The sequence below is a fragment of the Protopterus annectens genome, chromosome 10.part0 (assembly GCF_019279795.1).
Source record: "Protopterus annectens isolate FY-2018-M chromosome 10.part0, PAN1.0, whole genome shotgun sequence".
Lineage (NCBI taxonomy): Eukaryota > Metazoa > Chordata > Ceratodontiformes > Protopteridae > Protopterus > Protopterus annectens.
Window position 1 is genome coordinate 730,196,113 of NC_056744.1, and position 18,144 is coordinate 730,214,256.

At 40.3% G+C, this 18,144-nt stretch overlaps 1 protein-coding gene across 1 annotated transcript in view; it reads right to left on the reverse strand.

The window, feature by feature from the left end:
• The window catches only part of LOC122813305 (integrin subunit beta 3 binding protein), a 517,597-nt gene that overhangs the window by 343,829 nt on the left and 155,624 nt on the right, over positions 1-18,144 (reverse strand). The window contains exon 3 of the mRNA XM_044085555.1: positions 703-829. Coding sequence (XP_043941490.1) covers positions 703-829 — 127 coding nt within the window. The remainder of the gene's footprint in view (positions 1-702; positions 830-18,144) is intronic.

An 18,144-nucleotide genomic window follows, 5' to 3' on the forward strand; every position in this document is an offset into this window, starting at 1 on the left:
AAGTGAGGACTCAAACAGTGTAGAAAGTAGAAATTATTATTCATTACCTCCCTTGCAGACTACTTTTACATATACCTAACTTGAAATTATATAAAATAAAATTACCCTATTAGGTTGTAGCCAACTTAAATAACAGGAATGAATTGTTCTGCTTTTTTATGTGATTTTTTATTCTCTCTGTGTCTGCTAATCATCATTCCTTCCCCTGCTGGGCAAAGTTCATTTATTCCAGACAGCTGTCTGATGGGGGCAGTCATTAAGACAGCCATGATGATGCTTTATATCCTTGCCACCATTCCAGCAATCAGGGTATAGTGGCCTAACAATCACCCCTGAGAAGGGGATGTGTAATCTATGTCACCATGGGGGCCCAAAATGCCTTCTCAAAAGTACACGTCTGCTTCTCCATACCAACAGTAAAGACTGCAAGCAGGCAGTGACTTGGTAAGCCTAATGCCCAACCCTAAGCTGTGAATATGCATTACCATCCCTCCTTTGATTTGTTGCTAGTTCTGGCCCATCCTACACCCAACAATGGGAGCATCCATGTGCCCCTGCAAGCTCCATCGGACTTGAGCTTCTAATCTAACTTGGGTTTACTGGCTCATACTGACGGTTTTATCTTTATCCTTTTATGCCACCAGAGTTAACAAATGAATGGTTTTATAAAAGTCTGTCCTTAACATTTTAAATCCTTCAAACCTTTTTTGAGACGTTCTTCAAATTTACTGTCGGGTGTTGATGGTCCATGTAGCCTGCAGGTTCCTGTTGTCGGTGAATACAAAGGCTCCACTGCTGGTATTTTCTTTCTGATCATTTCTTCTCTTTCCTAATCAATGAAATTTAGCCTGAATGAGTACATTAAAAGGACACACAATTTCCACATGAAATACACAATGAAAAATACAACTACAAGCAAAAATTACATAGCAATGCAGTGTACATGAATGTTTAAATCCTGTCAGAGGACAAGCAAATGAAACAAAATGGAAAGAGCAGGCACACACAAGTGTACAGTAAACTCTCAGTTAACCGGCACCCATGGGGATTGGTGGATGCCAAATTAAGTGTGGTTTCTGGTTGCTTGAGAGCTACTATTAAAAATTGACCCGACAAGTACTCTATCCTATACTATACCATACCATACTACTGATTTGATTTTAATATTGAAATACAGTAATTAAAAGCCTGGCTGGAATAATAACATTTTAAACGTATATTTTCCCTAGAAAGCGTGGCACGTGGAACGGTTTTCTGTGGCACGCTGAATGGGTTGGAACTGAATGAAGTGAACAGAGAGAGAGAGAGAATGCTTGTATGAAAGCAGAACAGACTGTGTGTGAGAGATAGGAGAGATGTATGAAAGCTGAAGAGTGTGTGTGTGTGTGTGTGTGTGTGTGTGTGTGTGTGTGTGTGTGTGTGTGTGTGTGTGTGTGTGTGTGTGTGTGAGAGAGAGATCGGTGAGAGAATGTGCAATTTAATGCAAACTGACGAGTATGGAACGAGTGTTGACATTTTAGTGAGTTGACTTGTTTGATTTGATTTGTTCTCAGGTTGGGGAGAGAGGGAATTTATTTGTATCTTCCTTTTTAAAGCTCTAAAAACATAAGATAAGTTTCTGTGAGGGAAATACAGAAAGTGCAACATATGAAAAACTGAATTGTTCATACTGTACTGTATTTCTTTGATTTTTTTTTTTTCTGGTTGCTTGAGTTCCAGTTAACTGAGAGTTTACTGTACAATTATTTTTACTTCTGCTTTAGAATAGCTATGCATAACACATATTAGACTCCTAATGCATTTATGTTGGTATGTTACAAATTTCCAAACAGATACATTGGGGCAATGCCATTTCAGCTCATCACTATTAATTTATCTAACCAGGTTTCATAAATAAATGCAGATACTGCTTTTGCAATCATGATGGAAGCACTCAGTGTGTAATGATTTAACTGTGGTGCGCTGTTTGTTACATTGCATACAGCATACAGAAACTCCTTTCAAAATAAAATATAGCCATTAAAAGAAGAGATTTTTTTTTTGCTCAACTTCCAGTTGAGAGGGTGTCATTTCAGGGATCTGAACAGGTAGAGGGGGTGTCATTTCAGGGATATGAACAGGTAGATGATGACCTAGCTTCAGTTCTGCATCCATCCTTCCACCCATTTTCCAATTACCTGCTAAATTCAGTTCAGAGTCATTGAAGAGCTATATGCTAGTGCTTGCTGGGAAAAATAGCTCAAAAAGGAGAGGAAAAAGTCAGGTAATGTCAAATCAAGGTTAAGTCTTAGAAAAAACACAAAAGGCCATGATGGAGGCCAGTGATGAGGGACACAGCTTGCTGAGCCACTGCCCTTTCCCCTACAGTTTCATGGAAGGCCAGAACTGAGAGAGATAACTTCTGCCAAGTCCAAGAGAGAGAGATCAAGGATAAAACAAAAATGAAGTTACTAGCTATAAAAGGAAGCAAGTTCTTTAACCCAAGTACAATAAATTAAGTTGGTTTAATAACAATGCAGTAGGAAACTACTTTGTTGATTAAAAGAAAATGTCTCTGCTCTAGTGTTTATTAAACTCCAAAGATCATCCTTCCTCTCTGATCTTACATGTAATCCAAAATATGCAATCAATGAAGTACACATTCGAGTTCCCAAGTTCATTCACTCAAGAGCAAATAACTTAGAAATATGTTTAGAAATTTACATATCTATACAAAGAAAAATAATTAGTAGGTTAAAATCTTGTTAAATCGAGAATATGAACAATGCATACAACACAACACATTTAGAGAAAATATACAAGGACTTCAGAAAATCTACTGCCAATCATTAGCGGATCGGAGTTCCGCTGTGGTGACCCCTAACCGGGAAAAGCCGAAAGACAAACAACAACAACATACAAGGACTTCAGAATTGTATATATTATGTGTAACTGTAAAAAAAAATCAGTGGGGACATTGCAGGAAATGTATCAGTCAGTCTATATGGCGTTTGTACTGATAAAATCTAGTATTATTTATATTTTAAGAATGCGGTCATAATATCCTCCTCTGATTTAATTTTACTTTAGTAGTACCTGAAATTTAAAAGTCTAATGTGCCCATTCCTTTTACATGAAAAATAATTATATTTTCAGTTCCAATAGTACATGTTCATTTTTTTATCATTTCTCTTCTTCTACCACATAAAATATTGTGTGCCTATTTTGCAGTGTAAGTAGCCTGCAGTATTGCTGCTTTCAAAGCCTATGATGCTTTACAGAAACAGAATGCATCATTTTTGTGCACAGAATTTGCAAACTGCTGTTTGACATTTTTCGTTGTCATGTACAAAAAGTTTAGGCAGTCATAACTCCTTTTCCACTCCAAGTATAAATAATTATTAAGACAATACACTTATTTTAGGTTGTGTTTGAAGTACATTATCTTCTATATTCCATTTTTTTCATATCGGCTTTGATTTATCAGTTGTGTGATTAGGTGAACTACAAGTCCATTTGATTGACACTAATAGGCCAAACAAGCTTCTGAGAGAAAAAAAAGGTTTTATGTGAAGGGCAATTACCTGCACACCCAATGAATAATATAATTAAATCTCCCATGCTCACCCACATTTATAACTACATCTGTGGTTGCCAAATCTCAGGCGTAAGTTGCAAATACTTCCACTTGAAGTTCATGCGCTCTATCGCCTGACTTAGTAGGTTTTGACAAATATGCCATCTATTAAATGAATGTTCTTTTACTTTATCAAAAAAATAAGAGAGATGCTCAATTACTCCTATACCTGATGATTTCTGAAAGAGGCCTCTTCAGGGGATATTGCACAATTCATTTAATCTACAGCTTTCCATGCTCATCCTTCGTCAGGTCTAGAATTTTCCACAAAGTCCCATCCTATCCTTTTCTATCCTCATGGAACTATAGGAAGTGCAACTGCAAGATATGTTCTGCTTGGCTGCCAGAGAAGCCAGGCAGCATGGATGAGTGTGAATGGCTTGGATCACTTCACTTCAAGAAAGAATTTGGCAGTCTGATCTGCTGCAAAGCCAGACCTTGCTGGAAGACGGGAGAACAGTTTGCAGCAGCAGATAGACTGGGTACATGAGCTTAACTTATGTAAGCTGCTTCAGCATTAGTCCTCCAGGAATGAATAGCTTCCTGGAGAGGGCATGTATGAAGTACGCTATACCTTTCTTTTGGAATGGAATACTGCACAGCTCACTTGTTTAACTACCATCTATGTCAACTATCAAGATGTGGGGAATAAAAGCTGAATAAAAATCTCCTAGTGTTACCTAGATGAAGACCTCTCAGGGTTACGTAGGAACCCCCACTTAAAGCTGAAATGAATGGACATAACTAGCTGCAAGGGGGCTGACTATCTGTAGGCAGTAGAGGATAAACAGTTAAGAAAAAAATACAGATTTGTTCACTGTATCAGTTGATCTATGCAAAGGACCTTTTTTGATATGTTTTATGGCTACGTTTATCCTTACTGCCAATCAGCAATTGGCATTTTTGACAGAAGATCCCACTCTCAAGGACATATTTTTCAGCCATCATAATTTTCCATGACGTATCATGCATCAGCTACAGAAATTAATGCATGCCCCTTCCCATCAGGTCATCCTTTAGTCACTGACAAGCATTCACAAATCTAGAACAGTGAAGATCTGGCAGTTCAACTGATAACAAGTGTAATATATACCAGTATATACTTGCCCATCTTGCAAGAAAATCTGAATGCAAGAGATGGTCAGAGGGACCACCCACCCACAGAGAGGAGGAGAGGAGGATTTTTTTTTTTACAGATAAACTAATATGTTAACAGCATATCTAACACCATGGATCTGATCGATCTTATGGCTGGGATGAATCCCAAGCCATAACAGACTACGCAGGAAGGAGTTGGAGGACTAGGACTGCATCAGGACCGGAAAGGACAAATATGTTCTAGGGAAAGCATAGCAAGAATTTGGTCTGGCACCTCAACTACACAGTGGACTACAATGCCTAGTAGGGAGCATTATGGGTCCTTTGGTGATTAAGTATGCCAAAACAAATGAAGCAAGCATCAATTGAAATTGTTTTCCCTTTCTCTTGACAACTTTTCAACCTGTTTCATTTGCCCTCACCAATGCCCAGGCTCACACTGCTCCCCACTCTATCCCCAAATCACACCCAACCCCTCTTGCTCTACATTTATATTTCCATAGCACCACCCCCATATTCCTCTAATCAATACCATCAGTCCCCTCCACCCCATATTCCTCTAACCAATACCATCAGTTCCCTCCCGTAGGAAAATAATCAATACAATTGCTCCCAACAGTAACAACTACCCAAGACTCTCTCACAAACGGTCTTACTCCATGTCTCCTATAACTATCAAATTACATCTCTACAACCAACCCACTATTCTCCTACATTTTTTACCCTAATTTGAAACAAAGGTAAAACTCAAGTTAAACAAGCTGCCCACAAGTCAGATTATTTTACTATTTCTCCACACTCTACTAGCCTTTATCATCAATTATCGAATCCACCTTCTTCAAATACTTAGGGCTTCAACCATTCCTCAAAGAATATCAACATCTACCCAGACAGTCTTTCTCCACAACAACCTATCTCTACAAACAAACCACACCTAATTTACTTTTGTTTAAATATCTTAAAACTAAGCATCCAAATTTACAAATCAAATATCAAACCAAGACCAAATTATAACTGGCCACACTCTTCCCCTGTAACATATCAATTCAAAAAATTAGCGAAGATATTCACCATCCTGTCCCCACTGTTCATAAAACTCAATTTAAACTGTCTTAACATATTCACAACTAACTACGGCACACAAACTCATTCATCATCCAGAAAAATGCCCTGCGCTACAAAACATATTACTACCCTACTGTCCAGCAAGGAACCTCAGTTCTAATAACAAATTCTTATTACTTAAAAGTAAGTCAAATAATGTTGCAGACTTGCTTTACTCACAATGACTTGCTACACTCTGGAATCGTATCCTCATGCAAATAAAACTCTGACAAACTCAGTAGTTTTAAACCACTGCTTAAACAACATCTCAACAAATCCTGGTCCTATACATTCTCATCACAGGGTTAAAACTTTTTCACTGTACAATACTGTCCAAATACTCTCCTTAAACATAATATTCTCAACCTCTTACTAAAATGAGAAAATTTTTATACCCAACTGCTGCCTGTACAATCCACTAAATTGAATGTGTGCTCTCTCTTTAGTAACTTCCACCTCTGTAAAATTTTAGAATGTATATGTGTAAATGTAACTACTGTTTATGTATAATGTAAAAAGAAATGTAACTGCTCTGTGTTTGACTGGAACTTAGTATAATGCAAAGTAAGCAAATTGACCTTTTTCCCCAGAACCTCTGCTGAAAATGGGTATTACCCAGTCAGACTTTCCTGGTAAACAAAGTAAAATAAATACATAAATCAATAAACAATTAAGCTACTCCTGGAAATAAAATAAGATAAAATATGTCCGTAGAGCAAAACAATGGAGGGTCCTCAGGCAATCCAAAATACTCGGTAGCAAAAAATGGAACTGCAGACCGCCAAAAAATCCAAATCTTCTTAATCGTACAAAAAACAGGTTTATTTGGATAAAATTGGTAAGCGCTTTCACTAAAACAGCTTCATCAGACCATATAACATTACCCATTCAAACAGGAAGTTAATATATACTAAAAAAAGCGCCAAAATAAAATCATTTAAAGATACATAACCAAAGAATTTCATTTCAAAGAAATATACAACAATGTCAGCATTAAAAGGACATATTGACAAAAGCATTAAAGCTATTAGACTAAAAAACAAAGTCAATAATTATTAATAATTGATCTTTGGTCTCCTTGACTTTAATAGTGGGCATAGTGGCACCTTGCCATTAATGCCCGGTGGTACATCTGCCCTGAACTTGATGATCCAGTTTATTTCTCGTGTCTCAGTGTAGTTGTCAACATCCCCCCTTCTGCATGTTCTGGAAATCTGTTCCAGTATCCTAAATCTAAACTCATGAGTGGAACCAAAGTCCTTCACATGTTTCGCAAGGGCATTATATAGATGTTCTTTTCAGATGTGGTAAATATGTTCTCGCATCCTGTCTCTCAGCACACGGTTGGTCTTGCCTACATAGTAGGCAGGGCATGCTGTGCAGGTTGCCAGATAAATCACATCTTTAGACATGCAGTTACCAGTTACCCTGATGTTATAACTACCTGTTCCTTGGGGGTATCTAAATACCGGATCAGTCAAAATGTAAGAGCAGAAACTACATTTGTTACAAGGAGTCATGTAAGGTCCCTCTATATCTAAGACCCTGGTGTACTGCTTCGGGTAACATAACAACTGTTTGATATTCTTCTTATTACGGTAAATGAATCTAGGTTTATCACCAGTAAGTCTCTTGATGGTAGGGTCTACCGATAATACATGCCAGTGTTTCAAAAAAACATCTTTAAGTGTTGATATATCCTTAGTATAAGAAATAGGAAAAACTACTTCACCTCCATGTGTTGGATAATCTCTTGATAAACGTGTAGTCCCAGTGTTCGAGTAAAACTCTGTGGCCCCTTCAGAAAAATATGGAGTAGCCCTGTCTCCTCTCAACATATTGATCGATTCCATCCCTTTATTAATGTCTAATGCGCTATAACCACGTTCCCTGAATCTACTATCCAGGTCCTCCAGGCCTAAAGCAAATTCCTGATCATGGGGTGTGTATCTAGATAGTCTCATGGATTGACCACGGACTATATTGTGGTAGACATAACCTGGATGCATGCTAGTGCGGTGTAACAGGGTGTTCTTATGGATGGATTTACGGAACAACCCTGTATTAACTAACCCTCCTGGTAACTTCTCAACAAAAATGTCAAGAAAGGATAGCTTACTATTGGACCATTCCATTGTAAATTTAAGGAACCATAGAGAATCATTAACATAGTTGAAAAATGTATTCAACTCAGTAGGGGTACCCTTCCAAACAAAAAACAGGTCGTCAACAAAACGCCTGTAGAATGGTACAAATGATTGAAACAGCTCGTTTTGAAAAAGGTGCTGATGTTCCCATTCAGCCATAACCAGGTTGGCGTAGCTATTGGCACACGGAGTGCCCATAGCTACGCCATCTTGTTGCAAAAACACATGATCCTGAAAGCTAAAAACATTAGACTCAAGGACCATACCTAGCAATGACAATGTTAACTCCTTATTCACATGATGTGAAGAAACTGTCCTTGATAGATAAGAACTAGTCATGGCTAATCCCTCTATATTGGGTATCACCGTAAATAAGGATTGAACATCCATGGTTACCCAGAGTAAATTATCCACCAAGCCACTGGTGCTGACAAACCCATAAAAGTCCAACAAAAACTGTTTGGTATCCCTAAGGATAAAAACATTAGCTTCAACATATGGTCGCAGTTGGGCTTCAACATACAATGAGAGCGTTTCAGTAATCCATCCTCTCCCTGCCACAATTGGTCTCATGGGAGGAAAGACTGGATCCTTATGGATCTTAGGAAGGCCCTGAATCGTTGGTAGAAGTGGATGCATAACATAAAGGAAATCAAAAAGCTCCTTATCCAAAACCCCCTTAGTAAATAGGTCAGATAAATGTGTATGTACTTTCTCAATAATAACATCTACCATTTGATTAGAAATTGGTAGGTAAAACTTTTCATCCGTTAACATATGCAGCATATCATTGTTGTATCTAACTGTATCAAAGACCACTAGTCCGCCACCTTTATCGGCAGGACGTACTACGATATTACAATTGTTGCGTAAAGTCATAAGAGCTTCCCTCTGTTTAAAATTTAAATTATATCCATAATCATTAGTCCGAGTATGTCTAGTAGATCAATATGTTGAGAGGGGACAGGGCTACTCCATATTTTTCTGAAGGGGCCACAGAGTTTTACTCGAACACTGGGACTACACGTTTATCAAGAGATTATCCAACACATGGAGGTGAAGTAGTTTTTCCTATTTCTTATACTAAGGATATATCAACACTTAAAGATGTTTTTTTGAAACACTGGCATGTATTATCGGTAGACCCTACCATCAAGAGACTTACTGGTGATAAACCTAGATTCATTTACCGTAATAAGAAGAATATCAAACAGTTGTTATGTTACCCGAAGCAGTACACCAGGGTCTTAGATATAGAGGGACCTTACATGACTCCTTGTAACAAATGTAGTTTCTGCTCTTACATTTTGACTGATCCGGTATTTAGATACCCCCAAGGAACAGATCAGGGTAACTGGTAACTGCATGTCTAAAGATGTGATTTATCTGGCAACCTGCACAGCATGCCCTGCCTACTATGTAGGCAAGACCAACCGTGTGCTGAGAGACAGGATGCGAGAACATATTTACCACATCCGAAAAGAACATCTATATAATGCCCTTGCGAAACATGTGAAGGACTTTGGTTCCACTCATGAGTTTAGATTTAGGATACTGGAACAGATTTCCAGAACATGCAGAAGGGGGGATGTTGACAACTACACTGAGACACGAGAAATAAACTGGATCATCAAGTTCAGGGCAGATGTACCACCGGGCATTAATGGCAAGGTGCCACTACGCCCACTATTAAAGTCAAGGAGACCAAAGATCAATTATTAATAATTATTGACTTTGTTTTTTAGTCTAATAGCTTTAATGCTTTTGTCAATATGTCCTTTTAATGCTGACATTGTTGTATATTTCTTTGAAATGAAATTCTTTGGTTATGTATCTTTAAATGATTTTATTTTGGCGCTTTTTTTAGTATATATTAACTTCCTGTTTGAATGGATAATATTATATGGTCTGATGAAGCTGTTTTAGTGAAAGCGCTTACCAATTTTATCCAAATAAACCTGTTTTTTGTACGATTAAGAAGATTTGGATTTTTTGGCGGTCTGCAGTTCCATTTTTTGCTACCGAGTATTTTGGATTGCCTGAGGACCCTCCATTGTTTTGCTCTACGGACATATTTTATCTTATTTTATTTTCTTGTTTGCTGTTGTCCTTTTGTAGAGCATTTACTCCGCTTGGTGGTTTTTTTCAATTGATTACTCCTGGAAATAAGTATATGTAACCATGGCCAGGACTAGTAAGTAGAATTGAACAATGGCCCAGAAAAGCCAAATGTCACAAATAAAGTAGTAAGTGGCAAATGAAGGGGCCCCCTCCTTTAAGATTAGAAGAGGAGTCACAGATGAAACTGAACAGCAGAGCCTACTTGGAAGACCTCCCCACTAAGAAGACTGGTTTATGGAGACTGAGGCTAATTCAATACTAAAACTGGAAGAAAAGGATCACTTTGGAAATACAGACCAATTTTTTTGAAGAAAAGCTCCAAAGAAACAAGGAAGAAGATCTCCCCTTAAGCAGCCCAAGATCACAAAGAAAAGGCAGAGCTACCAATACACTAATGAATTCTAAGGGCAGCAGGCCCATCAGACAACAAGCCTGTAAAACTAAAGTCAAGTTCACTGAAGGGGAATGATCGCCATCAGTGAAACACAAAACAGGTTATCCAATGAGGATACCTGACCAGAGGAAGGAAGGAAGGAAAGAGGGAGGAATAAGAAAGCAAGCTTCCTAAGGAGACTGCCTGATTGGATTGAGGATGCATGCAATTCTGTTCACCAGAAGAACCAAGGGCAAAACTGTGTCCTGGAACCAGAGGTTAACTAATCACTGAAACAGAAGTCAAGATGACTTTGGATGTGCTAGGCAACTGACCACACAGGTACTAGGTACTGCTCCATCTCTCTAGTGAATATGTCTGCTTGAATGCAAGCAGGAGACTTTGGGGACTCGCACACTATCCACACATTAGACTCCTCATTAAAGGCTTGTGGGGTAAAAAGAGAAAACGATCCTAGCAAGGCACAAAGAAAGGGGCAGCTGTGACCCTGAAAAACAAAGACCATTCTCTGGCCCAGCCCAAAAAGTAAGAAAGGATCCTAGAACCAAGCAAAGACTACAGACAAAAATCTATCCCACCTCTCGGTCTCCACAGGGTACCAAAAAGCAAAGAAACTACATCCTTGAACCCTAGAACAAGATACAGAATCGGCAACCTGACTTTTTCTGGCCCCTCTCTCAGAGCAGCTGACCATCTGCTGCTCCTAATTTTCTTTGTCCCGCTATCCAGTGTAACTCACCCCAAAATTATGGCCTGCCAGCCACTCTGAGATGTGTCAGAAAGGCAAGGCACGATGGCAGCTTAAGAAGCAAGGGGGAAAAAGTGTTTCAGTCATGGCAGTAACCTTGCATTTTCCCTTTTCTAGAGATGCCACTGACCTGCTGCTATTGAGAAACTATTTAGGTATTCTACATTTATGGCTTGCAATTTTATTTCTTTACTCTTATTTATTCTAATTGTATTGCTTTACATTTGCTGTGTTTTACTTTTAAAACTCCAAGATGAAAACAAATTTAAGTATTTAGAGCAAGTTAGGGAATAATTTTCTGTTCTCTGCTCTGACTGCAAAGAGTAAAGCAAGGTGATCTGTGGGAGAGCTGAGAAGTAGCATTTATTTAAGGTAAGCAGAACAGGGAAAGGTTTGTAATCTTTTGTTGCGGAAACTAACCTGCTGCTGTTATGAGACCAGGTTTCCCAGCATCCTATCCATTCTCTGCTGTGTTATTAAACTCACTGACTCTAGAGTGGGCCACCCCTTTTGTACATTTGACTTTGGAAGCTCCTCCCAGTCTCATCTTCTCAGCTCATTCTAGTGAACACTCGAAGTTCAGACTAGGAAGGTCATAGCTTTCCATTATTTAGTGCACACTGCCATATGAATCCATTTGTTGCATCCTACTTTTTAAAATCACAAACATCTGGGCAAACCTACCCATTTTTTTTCTGCAAAATTCTGGGCCGCGTATTTGATTGCTGGTTGTTTACTAGGTAAGTAGGCTGATATAATTTTAGTTGCAGACATTCTACATCACTTATAATCTACCCAATCACGGTCAGTCAAACATTATACAACTCATTCAAATCCTGCCTTCTTTTAATCCTCATTCCTCCCCTGTATGTATTGTTCCCACAATTCCCATTTTTTTCCTAAGTGATTTGCTCCTACTCTTTCGTAAACTCCCGCTTTTCACTCGCACTGAATTGCCATGAAAAAGCCACAGTTACTTCTGGTTTTCCCATGGCACTTCAGTTACATCACCAACCTGGACCTGCAGCCAGAGCAATTTCCTGTAAGGTCCGGGTGTTGTAAATTGTGCAGCAATTGGCTGCAGTTCATGAAGGGGTATGGTTTAAGGCAGGAAGAGCCCTATAAACGTCAGTACAGCAGTTTGTTATTAGTGCTTCTACATTCACCGTTTCTGATTTAGTAGTGATTCCATTTTGATATTAACTTCATGCCCCCCTCACTCTTTATGTCCCTTCTCTTTCCATTTAGATAAATCAAGGTTTAGATTTATAGTCACACAACTTAGCTGATGCCTTCAAAAATATTAATGGGAGACCTGCTTTAATGCTGCTGTCATTGGTAACTACCAGACTAGCTGGTCTGAACAATTTTAAGCCTAGCCAATTTCCCTTAAAGGTGAAAATCAAACCCTGTATTATGTGTCTGCGAGGTAAACATCTTAACCATTATGCCACCCCTAAATCCTTTCCTGAGGTTTGTTCCAACTCCTGACTTAAAGCTTATGAGACAACACATTAAATGCTATGTAAAGAATATGTCATAATAGGGTATCATAGCAACATGCTATAATTGCCATGAATGAAACACTACCAGCTGTAATATTTTCAAGCTTCATACTACCTTCTTTCCTATAAGGCTGTTCCCAAAGGGTACCATACCAGGTATCATGTCATAAGTACCTGTAAGCAATGTTGCACTTTTTCTAAACTCAAAAAAATGACATGACTGGAAAGCTAGCCTCAGTGCTTGTCTAGGCACCTGTGGTGTTTCTGCCTGGATAACTCATTTTTAAGAGGAGCTATGTATGATAACATTTGCACTGTTATTTAAACACACAACTGTAATACTGCATCATCAATATTTGCTATCATAAAAAATGTCTCACCTAGGAATGCATGGTTTATATCTAATTGTAATTTCCCATCCATTCATACAGCTATCCATAATTTATACATACTATATCCAATGCATGGTTATACGGAGCAAAATTCTATTCTGTCAGGCCACAAACATAAGAAAGGAGCAACATAAGTATGTATACCAATGTACCACAGAGTACAAGAAGACTGACACATACAGACAAGACAAGTTTAAGATCACCAGTGTACCCCTCCAGAAATCTTTGGAATGTCAAGGAAACCAAATTCCATATTGAAAACCCACGTTAACACTGGAATAAGACAAAATCCGCACAGAAGTTATTAAAAGGTTATGTCTTACCATAACTTGACATCTGTGTTGTCTTCCTACATTCCTCCTCACAATAGGATCTCAGATCAGACCTTTGGATCTGGCTCGGCCACATTCTACAGACTTGTATCCGACTCGCAAGCTCCTCCTGCCTAATCATAATGCACATCTACCCATGTACCTCAGATCGAGTTTGCTGACTCCATACATCCAACACCCAACAACAAAGGAATGGCAGATAAGGCTCAGATATGGGACATAGGAGTTCCTTCATAATCCAAGTTCCACTAGAAGAAAGGAGGCAGGAGGATGGTTGTGTGGGAGTGAGGAGGAATGAAGGAAGACAGCACAGTTGCCAAGTTATGGCAAGATATAACTTTTTAATATGATGTAGTCTTCTTCATTTCTCCTCACGATAGGGTCAGAGCCCCCCAGATACCAAAGATCCTGGGTGGCCCTCATGGCAGGATCTGCCAAAGCATCATCGAACCAAAGGAGGCCCTGCTTCTGGATATGATATCTAACTTGTAGTGCGATACAAATGTATGACTGTTAGACCATGTTGCTGCTGTGCAAATGTCATCAATGGAAGTTCTAGAACAGAAAGCTGTAGAAGTAGCCATAGCTCTGGTGGAATGTGCCCTGGGAGGTCTAGGTAATTCCATTCCTTTGGATGAGTAAATGTATGACATGCAGTCAAATATCCATTTTGCCAAGATAATTTTAGACAGTCTTGTCCAAGTCTGTTAGATGAGAAAGCTATGAAAAGCTGATCAGACTTCCTGTGTTGTATGGTCCTGTGCAGGTAAAAACAGAGTTGTCTATGAATGTCTAGAAGATGGAGAACATAGGGTCTATATTAGATCAGCAAACGCTGATTGATCGACCTTATTTAAGCGAATGTTCAAAATATCGAAGCAATAGAAACCTGAATTTTTTTCCTAGGGAAAGAATTCGGTTGTCCGTTTCTGTTGCTTCTGTATTTTCAGTGCTGTAGTGGAAAGTTATGGGTCAGATTCAGGTAAGTGTGCGATTGTGCAGATATGAGTGTTAGGTGAGTTAGGGTTAGGGCGCGGGTTAGGTATGTGTGCGATTGTGTGGACGTGAGGGTTAAGGTGGGTTTAGGTGAGTTAGGGAGTTGGTGAGGTGAGTGTGCGATAGTGACAGACCTTAGGGTTAAGGTAAGTGGATAGTTAGTGGTGTGTGCACAGTTTAGTGTAGGGTTAGGTGTCAGATTTTAGGTGTAGGTGTGTGGATTTCTGTTTGTTTGGTGTGCTTGTGTTGTGTATATGTGTTTTGGATCAGCGATTTTTTTCCCCTAGGAAAAAAAATCTCTGATCTGACAGTTCGAGATTGTAAGCTTTCGCTTACATAAGGTCTATCAATCAGCATTCGCTGGTCTAATATAGACCAGAGAACATACTCCCCTTTATTACAGAAATTGGGAAAGAACACTGGTAATTGGATGGATTGATTAATATTGTTCTCGGTAGCTACTATGGGCATAAAGGATGGATTGGTGCACAAAGACACACTTGTCTTTATGAAAAAGTATGTAAGGAGGTTTGGAGGATAAGGCTTGTAATTCATAAATCTTCTTAGTGGAAGTTATCACCACCAAAAGGACCGTCTTCCATGACAGACACTTCATATCACAACTTGCTGCTGGTTCGAAGGGTGACTGGGTCAAAGCCTGCAACTCAAGAGTGCAGGGGAGATGGGTCCCTTGACTGCAGGTCTTAAGAAACACTTTTCATGAAGGATTTGCATAGTCTAAAAGTGAACATAGAATGGGATTGACTTGCAGTATGAAAATTAGAAAAAGCAGCTAATTTGAGTTTGATAGTCGAGAAGCTAGCTCCTTCATTGAAAAGGGTGCTAAGAAATAAAACATCTATAACTGGTGCTGAAAAAGGATCAGTGTTCCTGCTCATGGCCCAAATAAGAATCTCTTACACTTACTGGTGTAAACCTTTTTAGTGGAAGCCTTTTGCGAGGCTAGAAGAATTTTTCTCACTAGGGACTTAAGCCTGGTGTCTCACTAGGGTTGGAAGTGGAGAAACCATGCAGCCAGTTTGAGGGCTTGAAGATTCAGATGCTGCATCCCTGACGGATGAAAAAGGAGGTTCTAACTTGGTTCTAGTATCCAATGAAGATATTTCAGATAAGACCACAGGAAGGGGAACCACACCTGATGCAGCCAGAATGAGGCAATGAAGATGACAGAGCTCTTCAACCTGCTTGCCTTCTGAAGAAACTTTGGAATGAGCAGAAGAGGGTAAGAATACAGGAAACTTGGAGGCCAATCGTGGAATAGAGCATCCCTCGAGGATTCCCCCAGAGGGGGAATCAGACCGAAGAACCTGCTGCATTTTTTGTTGAGAGGGAAAGCAAAGAGGTCACAGCAAGGTTGACCCCAATGGCTGAAGATCATGTCCACCACTGACTGACAGAGAGACCACTCATGCGGAACTAAGAGCGATCTGCTGAGTCTGTCCACTAAATCTTTGGTTTTCCCTGGGATATGCATTGCAACTAGAAGGCGGTCTGAAGATATTGCACACCTCCCACACCCTCATGGCCTCCCTGCACAATTGTAAGAATGGGTACCCCCTTGTTTGCTGATGTACCAGACAGACATGTTGGTGTGTACCGCAATAGTCCCCAAGGGTAGAACATCCTAAAAGGCTTGTGACTTTAGGAGGACTGCTCTTATCTCTAGGACACTGACATGCAACCTGGTCTTGGTAGGGAACCAAGTGCCTTGGACCATCCTCCCATTGTAATGCCCCCCTACCCGAAATGGGAAGCATCCATGGTCACAGTGGCTATAGGGGGCTTGTTCAAGAATTGTCTGCCTACAATGACTTTGACTGTATCCACCAACTGAGGTGACACCTGCAAATGGGAGTCAACCTGATGTGAAAGGACAACGGCTGAGAGAGGATGGACCATTGTGTCAATAATGTCCATTGGAGAACCCACATGAAAAATCTGGCTAGAGGAACTAACGTAATAGCTGCTGACATGGATCCTAGGGTCTGCAAGATCAAATTCAGCAGTGGAGTCTGTTGGGATAACCATTCCTATGCCTGATTTCTCACAGTGGTTACTTGGTGTGAAGGAAGAAAAGCTATCTGATCCCTTGTGGTGAGCTGTATACCTATAAATTCCAGTTCTGTAATAGAGTCAGGATGGATTTGCTCATGTTTATGGCGATGCCTAGAGAGTGTGACAACTGAATTAAGTAATCCCTGATTTGGATTAGCCGATGCCTCCTGGGAGCAATCAGGAGCCAATCGTTTAAATATGGAAACACATGGAATCCCCTGAGCCTCAAGTGAGCTGCTACTATTGTCATGCATTTGGTGAACACCCAGGGGGCTGTAGTGAGCCCAAAGGGCAGTGATCTGAATTGGTAATGACTGGCTTCTAGCAGGAAGCACAGATATCTTCTGGACTGCCCGTCTATTTTGATGTGATAGTACGCATCCTTGAGATCTATCAAACACATCCAGTTGTCCTTGTGCAACAGTGGCAGAATGGACTGAACCATAACCATTCAGAACCATTCAATTTGCTTAGATCCAGGATGCATCAAAAAAGAAGCAGAAGTTCTGAATCCTCTTTGCTTGGTTGGGACCTCTTAGATGACTCTCTTTAGCAACAGTTGTTGGATTTCCTGTGCTGCCTGTTCCCTTTGACTGGGTGGCACATCGGGAAAGCTTTTGGAATTTGTGGGAAGAAGAGAAAAGGGAATGGAATGACCTCTGTATATTATGCTTAGCATCCAATTGTCTTGAGTCAACTGTGTGCAAACTTTTGGGTGCAAAACTAGTCAGCCCTCCGACTGCCTCCAGAGATGGACAGTTTGGCAGTGCTTCAGAAGTGCTGGTAGGGCTTATAAAGAGGGGGTTCTCTAAAGCCCTGGTTCTGCAGACCCCCCCCCCTTTGCCTATAGGGCGTCTACCATCGAACCTTCCCTCTCTACCTCTAGAGGAGAGTTCCCCATGCAGGTCCTGGAAACCCACTCGGGATTTGCGAAACTACATTTTCTTATCTCCATGTTAGTTCCTGGAGAAGGACCTTTGGGGGGTAGAAAATTTGATTCCAACAGTAGAAAGGGTCTTTCCATCCTTTTCACTGCGGGTAAGGATGTCTCGAACTGATGGCCCAAAAAAGGAGGGGGCATTGACAAAACGCCTTAAAGGGCTTTGCAAAATCACATAGCCTCATTCAGGCATGCCTCCTTAGGGAAAATCCTGAACCAACTGCTCATGTGGTACCCTCTGTGGAATGGGAGATTACCCTCATCGATGAGATGGCGATGGACGAAAGAGTGGTCAGCATGGGAGAAATTTCCTTAAATTCCTCCGCAGACATGGACTCGGAGAGAGGCTGACAGTTCTTTGAGCAGATCTCTGCAACCAAGTAAAATGAGCCATGTAGTTCAAACAACCTCAGTGCAAAGGTGGTTGAGACGTAGACACACTTCCCAATCATGTCCAGTGCTCTACACTCCTTGTTAGGCGGATGAACATTGGCAGTTTCTTTTGCCAGCTCTTTCTTGGTGGCCACCGCCACCACTTTCTTGGTGGCCACCACCACCACGATGGCACTGACTACAGGACCCTTACTCCAGTGTTTCCTGTCAGGGGGGTACCAGAAACTGATTGGGTCATTTGGGTATGGGCTCGAAGTCTGGTTCCCCTTCCATGCCTGACGA